The 12,407-nt window shown below is 42.8% G+C and overlaps 1 protein-coding gene across 1 annotated transcript in view; it reads left to right on the top strand.

Annotated features, from left to right (window-relative positions):
• The window catches only part of BIRC6 (baculoviral IAP repeat containing 6), a 310,956-nt gene that overhangs the window by 102,462 nt on the left and 196,087 nt on the right, over positions 1-12,407 (top strand). The window contains 4 exon segments of the mRNA XM_054021501.1: positions 5,547-5,730; positions 7,022-7,177; positions 9,958-10,091; positions 11,938-12,091. Coding sequence (XP_053877476.1) covers positions 5,547-5,730; positions 7,022-7,177; positions 9,958-10,091; positions 11,938-12,091 — 628 coding nt within the window.

The following is a 12,407-nucleotide window of genomic DNA, read 5'->3' as shown; positions in this document are numbered from 1 at the left end:
TTAACAGAGGAAGTGATGGCTTTGGATCATAACCCTGGGCCAAAGAAACAGAAGTATTTTCATGCAGGCATATTTGAATCTCTGGGGAAGGTGGTGGTAGTGGCCACCAGAGAGCTCCAGGCAAACCGAGGCTGTACCGGCTAAAGCCAAGGAGAATAACTCCCATCAAAAACTAAGGATTTGCTTTCTCTTTCTATTTCTTCTTCAAAGAAACCACTAGAAAAGTGGGACAATTCTTGCAGAGAGCACTGTTGGCAAGTTCTGAAGATGTACAGAGTCATAGAGCCACCAGAGATTCTCTCCCTTCTCTCTCCCTCCTCCCCCCCCCCCCCCCCCAATCTTCTGTAAGACTGATGAAGCAGAGGCATCCATGGCAATTCCTATTGAGGATGATTTCTTTCAATGAGACCCCTTGGGCATAAAGATAGAAGCCACCCTTAAGATTTTGAAAAAATCTTCAGCAGCTCTTGGAGCCTCACTGGCAACCATGTACTTTGCCATAACCATAATGTCCTGGTGCAACAACCTAGAAAGTCATGCCCCTCAGGACAACAATGAAGTCAGATCAATGCCAAAAGAATCTAACCACAACATTTGTAACATTATGAATCTGTGGACTCAGTGGGTGTGACAGTAAGAACCGGCTAACTCGGAGATCAAATGCATCCCTGTTTCTCAGGATTGTTAAAAGGATAAACTTCAATTTCCAAATTGGGTATAGGAATATATAAAGGCTAAGTGACTTTCCAAATGAAAGAGTTTTTGTTAGAGATGGGTATTTATTCCAAATCTCTTTAGGCCTGATCTTGAACCTAAAATTTAGGATGATCTAGCTACATTGCTCAGGGCTGTGACAAATTTACTGCCTCTCAGAGAAGTGGATTACTTACATTGACCGACAGAAAAATCCTTTCCGTCAATGTAGGAAGCCATCTACACTGAGGCTACAGCGGCACAGCTGCAGCGCCATAGCTGTGTTGCTGTTGTAGTGTAGATATGTCCTTAAACTCAGTGCTGTAGCACAAGGCCATTCTTCCTTCCATTTCTGGGGTAAGAACTAGACTTGGGGCGCTACAGGGAAGCCTAGATTAGGTAATAGGGCCAAACCCTAGTGTGAACAGTTAGAGTAACTCCAGTCAGGTGTGTTTTCATCCAGAAATAGACATATGGACAGAAGGGGCACTGTAACGCTTTTTTCTCCAGCACCAGTAATCTTATTGAGCATGGCTTATTTGTATCCAACCATATCATCAGCCAAAGATGGGACCCAGTGACCTAAGCATTAAAGAGGCAATGGTTAGATTGCCTGGACCCACTCTTTCAAATCACAGAAGGTGTCACCGAGCCCCTAGTTCTCATGAGATACATAAATTGAGTCCCATGCTATTTACTAGACTCCAGTTTTTACATGAGAACCAGACACTTGGGAAAAAGTGTTCTACCTGAATAATTCAATGCTCTAGCCCAGGGGTAGGCAACCTATGGCACGTGTGCCGAAGGCGGCACGCAAGCTGATTTTCAGTGGCATTCACACTGCCTGGGTCCTGGCCACCGGTCCAAGGGCTCTGCATTTTAATTTAATTTTAAATGAAGTTTCTTACACATTTTTAAAAACCTTATTTACTTTACATACAACAACAGTTTAGTTATATATTATAGTCTTGTAGAAAGAGATCTTCTAAAAATGTTAAAATGTATTACTGGCACGCAAACCCTTAAATTAGAGTGAATAAATGAAGACTCGGCACACCACTTCCGAAAGGTTGCCGACCCCTGCTCTAGCCATTATGCAATAATGATCTTAACCAGCCAAAGCACTCCAAACACAACTAAATACAGGGTTTTGCCTACACTCATTTTTGATGGTGACATAGGATCCCAAACTATTCTTTCCAAGTTAAACTCCCCTTTCTATTCTACTTAGGAGAGAGTTCTCCTGACATGTTGTCCAAATCTTCAATGTGCTCTGGAGAGATTATGGTATAACTAGATGTTCATAAAGCTCTAAAGTTGTATATTAAGAGTTGCATAGAAAAATGATTAAAAGACTATTTAGATTGCAAAGTCAAGCACTTAAAAATTAGGGAATCACTGATCTAGGAGGCTATGTTAAGGATTCACAGGCAACTGTAGTGTATGTTCATTATGAAAGTCTTTAATTACAGGTTCACATACTATTTTTTCCACAGGACTTCTGACTCTTTCATTGGCCAAATAATAATACTCTTACAATTAAGCCATATTTGGCTGGATTTTCATATGTCAGCACAAGGCACGTCTTTGATGGGATCCCCTGGCAAACTTCAATCCTTTCTTCAAAGCCTGGAGGTGCTACAATTGTTTCATTGAGCAGCTTTAAGAATTTAACACTGGAAAACATTTTTCACTAACCTTTTCCTCATAAATGGCCCAACAGCTTTTTTTGAAATTTTCTTAAAACTCAATCTGGCATTGACCATTTTATTCCAAACTTTTAGTTTGACAAAGTTATAAGCAATGGAAAACAGGGTGTCTATTGTAAAGAAAGTAGCAGGCAACCTTAACTATGGGTAGTTCTGCTAGCTCTGCCTATAATATGTATGCAGTGTTGTTGTAGTCATGTTGGTTCTAGGATATTAGAGAATTTGGTCCAATAAAAGATATTTCATAGAATCCTAGAATATTAGGGTTGGAAGAGACCTCAGGAGGTCATCTAGTCCACCCCCTTGCTGAAAGCAGGACCAACCCTAACTAAATCATCTCAGCCAGGGCTTTGTCAAGCTGGGCCTTAAACACCTCTAAGGATGGAGATTCGACCACCTCCCTAGGTATCCCATTCTCGTGCTTCACCACCCTCCTAATGAAATGGTTTTTCCTAATATCCAACCTAGACCTCCCCCCTCCCCCCCCCCCCCCCCCCCCACTGCAACTTGAGACCATTGTTCCTTGTTCTGTCTTCTGCCACCACTGAGAACAGCCTACCTCCATCTTTGGAACCCCCCTTCAGGAAGTTAAAGGCTGCTATCAAATCCCCCTTCACTCTTCTCTTCTGCAAACTACATAAGCCCAGTTTCCTCAGCCTCTCCTCCTAAGTCATGTGCCCCAGACCCCTAATAATTTTTGTTGCCCTCCACTGGACTCTTTCCAATTTGTCCACATCCTTTCTGTAGTGGGGGGCCTGAAACTGGATGCAATACTCCAGATGTCACCTCACCAGTGCCGAATAGAAGGAAATAATCACTTTCCTCGATCTTCTGTCAGTGCTCCTACTAATGCAGCCCAGTATGCCATTAGCCTTTTTGGCAACAAGGGCACGCTGTTGACTCGTATCCAGCTTCTCAACCACTGTAATCCCCAGGTCCTTTTCTGCAGAACTGCCACTTAGCCAGTTGGTCCCCAGCCTGTAGCAGTGCATGGGATTCTTCCATCCTAAGTGCAGGACTCTGCACTTGTTGAACCTCATCTGATTTCTTTTGGCCCAATCCTCCAATTTGTCTAAGTCACTCTGGACCCTATCCCTACCCTCCAGCGTATCTACCTCTCCCCCCAACATAGTGTCATCTGCGAACTTCCTGAGGTGCAATCCATTCCATCATCCAGATCATTAATGAAGATATTGAACAAAACCAGCCCCAGGGCCGACCCCTAAGATACGCTGCTTGATACCGGCTGCCAACTAGACATCGAGCTGTTGATCACTACCCATTAGCCTGATGATCTAGCTATCTTTCTATCCACCTTGTAGTCCATTCATCCAATCCATACTTCTTTAACTTGATGGGAAGAATACTGTGTGAGACCGTATCTAAAGCTTTGCTAAAGTCAAGATGTATCACGTCCACTGCTTTCCCCATATCCACAGAGCCAGTTATCTCATCATAGAAGGCAATCAGGTTGGTCAGGCATGACTTGCCCTTGGTGAATCCATGTTGACTGTTCCTGATCACCTTCCTCTCCTCCAAGTGCTACAAAATTGATTCCTTGAGGACCTGCTTCATGATTTTTCCAGGGACTGAGGTGAGGCTGACTGGCCTGTAGTTCCCAGAACCTCCGCCTTTCCCCACCCACCTTGTCAGCCTATAATATAGCATGCAGATACCACTCATTTACCTTTTTCTGTCTTGTTACATCCAAAATGGCCAGGTCCACAGAGCCTTAAAGTAGCTGTTGCTGCTAAGATGGTTACATACTAATTTGCCTAGTGTCTCAAGAAATCACTTAGTGAGTGAATCAGGACTCAGTACTGTGTGCTTTGTGGCATTTTGTAGACAGAAAAGACCTTTGTTACCTGAGGAACGTGGCAGAGCAGCATCATGGCTACCCTTCATTATACTTATGAGCTTCTGCAAAGCAGGTTTCCGTTTCTCTTAAGACGGGTCCAAAGTTAGAAGGTTCTTCTCATGTGGTTGTCAATAAACTTCGTAAAATACCAAGCATTTTCTTTATATGGATGGAATTTAAATTTCTGTAGTATTCTATTTGAATATAAAAGACAATTATTCTACTTCCCTATGTTTGTTTATTCCAGGGGTCGGCAACCTCTGGCATGCGGACTGGGCCGGTTTGCCGTCCCAGGCCAATGGGGGCTGCAGGAAGTGGTGCGGGCCGAGGGATGTGCTGGCCACGGCTTCCCACTGCCCCCATTGGCCTGGAGTGGCGAACCGCGGCCAATGGGAGCCGCTATCGGCCGAACCTGTCGATGCGGCAAGTAAACAAACTGGCCCGGCCCGCCAGGGTGCCTACCCTGGTGAGCCACATGCTAGACGTTGTGGACCTCTGATGTATTCACTACTTTGCATTCATTAGAGATTGTGGGGGATGTTGCGTGCTAAAATTGAAAATTTTCTTACTCAATTACATCTAAATCTATCTTTTTCCATAGAGAAATACTACTTTGTTACATTCACATCTGCAAGGAATCTTTGAAATCTTTTCCCATAAACAGGCCTCTTCCCCCAGCCTACTGCACTTGAAATTTTTTTTGAATTTCTTGTACTATGGCTTCTTCTGGGTCCATGTCTGAACTTAAAACACATTTGAATACTGTTAAATAATACTGAGTGGTTCCATAAAACTTTGGACATACTCTCCTGGTTTGAAAGTATAAGGTGCATGGTCACACTCTGGAGCCACTTGAACAAGTCTGAACTTCTTCTGGCATTTGTGGGAATGCCTTTCATCTAACATCCTGTGAGATAAGTACTGATATATAAACCCATTGTATTAATGGGTAAACGCAGTCATAGTCAGTGGGGAGCTGTGACTTTCCAGAACTATTCAACATAGTTCACCCTGTGTGTTGGAAATGGTGGTGAAAGTGAAGGACTACTAAATCTGATGCATCAAACAATAAAATGGAAATATGAGTGGGATAAATAAAGTGGGGTGATACGCGATATAGAGTTTATTGCCACTTTTCTGGGCATACTCATTATTTGAGACTTAGTTACTCATGACTGTCATCCCGAACTTGAAACAAATTCAATTTTGTTCGGGTGTTGTCTGCATGTTTGTTTTATTTTTTTGGAAAATCAGTTAAATTGTATATTTCTGAAATTCTTTTACAGGTTCTTGCTAGAATTGCAAATGCTACAAGACCAACAATTCATTTGTGTGAGATTGTGAATGAAACTCAACTAGAAAGGCTATTGCTGCTTTTGGTTGGGACTGACTTCAATAGAGGAGATATCTCTTGGGGAGGAGCATGGGCTCAGTATTCTCTGAGTTGTATGCTGCAAGATATTCTATCAGGTTTGTTAAAATTCAGTTTTTTTTTTTTTTTTTTTTTTACAAAATTAGGGTTACCATATTTAACCAATAAAAAAAGAGGACCCTCCACGGGGCCCTGGCTCCGCCCCAACCCTGCCCTAACTCCGCCCCCTCCTTCCTCCCACTCCCAGCCATGCGAAAAGGGCTGCCTGAGCGCTACCGGCTTCACGGTTTGCCGGGCAGCCCCCAGACCCTGCGCCCCCGGCCGGTGCTTCCCCAGCGCAGCTGGAGCCCGGGAGGGGAAGCGCCCAGCCGGGGGCGCAGGGTCCGGGGGCTGCCTGGCAAACCGTGAAGCCGGTAGCGCTTGGGCTTTGGGCAGCCCCTATGCCTCCGGACCCTGCGCCCCTAGCCGGGCACTTCCCCTCCCGGGCGCCGGGGGCGCAGGGTCCGGAGGCATGGGGGCTGCCCAAAGCCCGTAGCGCTCGGCTCTTAAACAAGAGCCGAAGAGTCAGGGGAGGAGCAGAGCCGCCACGGCCGGAGGCTCTGCTCCTCCCTGACTCTTCGGCTCTGTTTAAGAGCCGAGCTGCCCGAGCGCTACCGGCTTTGGGCAGCCCCCATGCCTCCGAACCCTGCGCCGCCTTACCCCGGGAGGGGAAGTGCCCGACTGGCGGCTGGGGTTCGGAGGCAAGGGGGCTGCCTGAAGCCCATAGCACTCGGGCAGCTCGGCTCTTAAACTGTGCCGAAGAGTCAGGGGAGGAGCAGAGCCGCCATTTTCCCGGACATGTTCGGCTTTTTGGCAATTCCCCCTGGATGGGGGTTTGATTGCCGAAAAGCCGGACATATCCGGGAATAACCGGACGTATGGTAACCCTAACAAAATGCATTAAGCTGGAATCTCTCCCCCACCCCCAGTTATTTGATTCTCTGATGTGAAACGTGGAAAAGTCTGCTAACGTGATTAAGCTAATGAAAGCATGGAATGTCTTGCTTGTAGGTTTTACAAAGAGACAAATTGAAGATATTAGTATAAAATGAAACATTTAATTTAGATATTATGATTTTAAGCATTGTGGCCTTCATTTTCAAAAATCACTAGTGATTTTGCATACCCAATTTGAAACTTTTGACAGGGCTCTCGCTTTCAGAAGATATTGGGCATATCCTTGAGGCATGATTTTCAGATGGGGGTGTGGGGGATGTATTTCAAATTAAGCACCCAAAATTGCATTTCACTTTTGAAAATTTGGACAAGTGGCTGCAATACTAATTATCATCTGAGCATAGAGTACAGGCTGAACTGCTAAAGGAGTTGTCTGCTTACTGTAATATATAGGAGAACTATTGGCAACAATAGCAGCTGAAGCTATGGAGGAAGGAGCCATGGGAGAAGATGCAGGAGCTTCTGCTGTAGACTCTGATGACTCTCTTCAGCAGTCTACAGTTCAGTTAGTGGAAACGATAGATGAGCCTTTGACACATGACATCACAGGTGAACATTCAGATACTTTTTATATTGAAATGATGTTCAGGAAATAGAATGTTAAATTCTGTTTAGTCAGTTAACATTTTTAAATGCTTGATGTACTTGAGTCTTTATGAATTCTGAAGCTTGCTTAATCGTGAACACTCTCAAACCTTCCACTGTGTAATGCACGGTAATTTAGTAGTTTAGATAGTACTTTTGTGTGAATTTTAGCAAGGCATTCGTTTAAGTTTTGAGTTGTCATATATCAGGGTCCCATAGGTTGAAGTTAGCAAGAGATATCCGTAAGCTTTAGCGCTTACTAATTCTTAAGCATAATATTTCAGCTTGGCCACTCAATATTTTCAACTGCAATTGTTGACACACTGATGGCTCACATTCAACTTTCACGATTGCTTTTCAAGTGAACTCCGTGAAGAAACATTATGTATGTGGATTCAGGAGTGTGGTTCATTGATAGTGAGCTGATTAAACTAGAAATTCAACATGCTAAATGTCTACACTCTATTGGCTGTCTGTTTAATTGTAAGTAGGCCTGGAAACGTATTTTGAAGAATAATCTGTTCCTGCGAGAAATTCATTAACAAAATGGTTAATTCTTACTAAATACACTAGGAATTTAGAAAGCAATAGAACAAAACAGCAGTCTAACCAGCTTCTAGAACAGGGGTGGGCAAACTATGGCCCACGGGCCAGATCCGGCCCGCGAGCCATTTTAAGCCGACCTGCACCACGTGGCTCCAGGAAGCCGCAGCATGGCCTGCTCTGAGGGTCGTGGGCTGCTCCACACCTAGGAACTGGAGAAGGATATGCCACTGCTTCTGAGCCGCTTGAGTTAAGCGCCGCTCGGAGCCTGCACCCCGGAGCCTCTCCCCATGCCCCAATCACCTGCCCCAGCCCTGATCCCATTCCTGTTCTCCAAACCCCTCAATCCCAGCACAGAGCACCCTCCTGCACCCCAAACCTCTCATCCCCAGCTCCACCCCAGAGCCTGCACTCCAGCCAGAATCTACACCCCTTTCCGCACCCCTGTCCCAGCCCTGATCCCCCTCCAAACTCCTCGGTCCCAGCCCAAAGCACCCTCCTCCACCCCAAACGCCTCATCCACAGCTCCACCCCAGAGCCTGCACCCCCAGCTGGAACACGCACCCCTTTCCGCACCCCAACCCCAATTTTGTGAGCATTCATGACCCGCCATACAATTTTTATTCCCCAATGTGGCCCTCAGGCCAAAAAGTTTGCCCACCCCTGTTCTAGAAACTGCTTCCTCTGGCAGCTCTACACTCTGACTGTACAGATGTTGAGGTAGAACATTACTTCAGTTTGGTATCGCATTTTACTGTTTCTAGACTCTTGGAAACAATAGGAACACAGCAAATCTAAAGGTTTCCATGAAACACGGAGACCAATAATATAGCACTGCCCAAAGCACATAATGGCCTTTATAAGATGAGCTAAAACTTGGCTAAGCCTGGCTTTCAAACCGCTTCATGCACCTCTTCTTGAAAAGGTTTAATTTCTCTTTAGAGAAATTAATACTCCTGTGTAAACTCAATACTGTATTACTCTTCTAAAAATACTTTTATGAAGTAAACTTCAACTATGTATTTCTCTATTCAACTAAAATTTCAGAATGTTATACTAATAAGAACAAATTAAATAGGTATTGTGAAACTAATTTTTTATTGCACATAATTTATCCAAACCTAGATTTTGGGCCTCCAGCTGAATTGAGGTGGTTTGAAAGGTGAATGGTGGGTGGGGGGAGGGGAAGGGTTAGTGAAATATGAAATGTCAGTTGTTCAACAGTGCATTATGACAATTTCTCCCTCCACCCCCCACAGACACACACTCGTGATTAATAAGTCTTCCAGATTGTACCAGAACTCGAATTTTTATTTTTATTTTAAAAAGAGAGATGCAGCCTTTAGTGTATATGAAATTAATTTATTTTGTGGTCGTCTTGGCACATCATAAACAAGCAAAAAGTGTTTGCAAAAATGTTTTTCCTTTGTAATTTGGCTCATGACTGTGGGAATTATCTATATCTGGAAAAGAAATGAACAGGGCCGTCTCCAGGCACCAGCCCAGCAAGCAGGTGCTTGGGGTGGCCAACGGAGAGGGGCGGCACATCCGGCTCCTTGGTGGTAATTCGACAGCGGGTCCCTCGCTCCCTCTCGGAGCGAAGGACCAGCTGCTGAATTGCTGCTGAAGACTAAAGCGATGGCCATCGCGGCTTTTTTTTTTGTTTTCTTTTTTGCTGCTTGGGGCAGCAAAAACCCTGGAGCCAGCCCTGGAAATGAATTCTACATTCAGGTGTATTAGAAATATTTGTTGCAGGTTAACATTCTGTACTTCCTATGTCTTGTTCCACGTATCTATCTTCCCAGTAATTAATGAATTTTGAACTTTTAAAAAAAACTTCTGGGTGAAAAAATTACTCTATTCTAATGGTAGTATTTTGTGTTTTTCAACTGAAAGGTTGGTAAAGTGGTGGGTTTTTTGTTTTTGTTTTTTGGTTTGGGGTAATGAGATACTGAATTCACGTGAAGCACTCACATGGGTAGAATTGCTGTTTATGATTTATAGGGTTTTCAAAAAAGATGAATTGTTACTAATTACAGTGTTGAAAACAAAGCAAACTGTTCTCATTCAACAGTCTTTGCTATTGCAAAGTATTTTAAATATACACAGCCCTATAATTGGCCAGTAAGCATGTTTTAGCCCAGTTTTACAGTTTGTGCTCTGTTACTTGACAATATTAAAGCAGTTTTAATCATCCAAAGGTGCTCCACCTCTATCATCTTTGGAAAAAGATAAGGACATTGACCTAGAATTACTACAAGACCTGATGGAAGTTGATATTGATCCTTTAGATATTGATTTGGAGAAAGATCCCCTAGCAGCCAAAGTCTTCAAGGTATGGCCCACGTGAGTTTTCATAATAACTTCTACCTGTGAAACAATATAATCTCTTACCTTTCTGGTGTTTGTCTAGTGATATTTCATGTCATTAGACCTGCTTTAGCTGTATACTATAAAGAACAATATTTTGAAGTTGAGACACGCTTTGACAGGCAGGAGTGTAAACACTGAGTATAGTCATAATTTAAGGTTATAAAAGCAAAATATTCCACGATTATCTATGTTGCAACAAGTCGTAAAGACAGTAGAAGGATAGTAATTAATCTCCCCACACATACTAGATTGTAGCATTAAAAAACAAAACTTACTCCTGATTGTTTCTTGCAATTCATTTGTAACCTTATCCCTCATTGGCATGAAATTTAGGCTATATATTTGATGTAATCGCACTACTGTAAAATGCATTAGCACTACTTAGAATTCCTCACTTGCCTACTTAGAGTATTAAATGAACCAGTTGCTGTGTCAATCTGTTTGGTTCCTAAAGGGGGAAAAGTTAAACACTACACCTTATTTCAGAATAACAGTGTGGGAAGCTAAACACGTTTACACTTGATGCACTAAAAGGTTTTTTTTTTTTACCTAGAGTATAAAATCAGTGTATTTTAGATATAGTTGTAATAAACAGTTATATCTTGCTGCTTTTTCTTCCATAACATTTCCAAGCTCACTTTCCTCTCAGTCCATACCACTGAAACTTTCATCCAGGCTCTCATCTTGTGGCTCAGCTTCTGCTTTCTGGTCTTTCCAGCGCTCACCTCAGCCCTTCAAGTTCATTTGAATTCTTCACCTAAATCATCTTCCTGGAAATCACTTAGCCCATATTACAGTCTCCCACCCGTTCCCCTGTATGTCCCTCCACTAGTTCTCCTGATTGCTCGATGCCACCTAGCCCCTAACTTACCTTCTCTTTCATGTAATTGTTGCCCTCCTGCCCTTTCTTCTGCTAACAATGCCAACCTCTATCACCTATTTCTGTGCTGCTTCCACAGGCACCATCACACTTTCTTCCAGACTGACTGAGTATAGGATGCTTTCCTTGAACTAGTCCACAAAACCATTACCCTGTTCATATCCATCCTCAAGACCCACTTCTACTATGCAGCTACAATAAATTGCCAGCTGGAAACCTGGGTAGATGATTAATAGGGACTTCTGATATTTATCTGTTACTGATTTTAACACACACACAGACACACACACACACCCTCCGCTACGTTAATACATGCTTTTATTTTATTTCCTAACCCTCCTTCCTTTTGCTTATTATACACACCATTGCTAATGGTCTTAAATTAGATAGGAAGCTCTTTGGGGGCAGAGGTGGTTTTTGTCTATTTTGTACAGTGCCTTTTACACTGAAGCCTTGAGGCAATACTGTTGTACAAATTAATGTTGATGTGTTGCACTGTATTTTTTAAGAAATCATATTTCAGAGTCTCTTCTGCAATCTACTTGAGTCTACTGTAAATTTGACAATGAAGGCATAGTATAATAGATATGTGCAAGATAGTTTATTACTTAAAAGTAAAAGTTGATGCCAAGGTTCTGAAAGATAGGTGCCTAAAGCTAGGTTTTTGATTCTTTGTTTAGGCACTGAAATAAGTGGCCTGATAGTCAAACAAGTTAAGCACCCAGTAGCTCTCATTGGATTACGAATTTTTGAAAACTTTTGCTTGAATCTTAATGTAGCTGTCCAGTTTCTGTTTGGTAAAATATACTATTTACACTTCCTCTGTACTGATCCAATATCAGAAATATATTTGAGAGAATCTCAGATGGTTTCCATTTGTACAGTCGAAAGATGAATAATTTACATTTTATTCTCTCATTTGGTAAAGCCTATAAGCAGCACATGGTATGATTACTGGGGTGCTGACTATGGCACTTACAACTACAACCCTTATATCGGAGGTGTTGGAATTCCTGTTGCAAAACCGCAAGTATCCACAGAGAAGAATGGATCACAGACTGTGAGTGTGTCAGTCTCTCAAGGTAAGCAAGCAGTAGGTTTATTTCAATTCTATTGTAGAATCTTTAGATATTTTTCTAAAGTATTTGCTTTGCTGAATAGTAATTAATGGCTACTGGAATGCTGAAGTGGGCATGTGCCTTCTGCTTGTGCCTTCTGCTTGTGAAATCATTAAGTGATTTAACTTTGAGATACATAGTTGGAGAGTTCATACACCAGAATTTCAAGATTCACAGGAGTATAAATAAAGTTTCCTTTACTGGCAAACCAGAGAGGTTCATGCAGTAAACTAGGAAAGATTATACAAATTTTACATTATAGATGGAATTAGTGTATTAG

This window comes from Malaclemys terrapin, chromosome 3 (assembly GCF_027887155.1).
Source record: "Malaclemys terrapin pileata isolate rMalTer1 chromosome 3, rMalTer1.hap1, whole genome shotgun sequence".
Classification (NCBI taxonomy): domain Eukaryota; kingdom Metazoa; phylum Chordata; order Testudines; family Emydidae; genus Malaclemys; species Malaclemys terrapin.
This window is presented reverse-complemented; position numbering and strand designations above follow the sequence as displayed.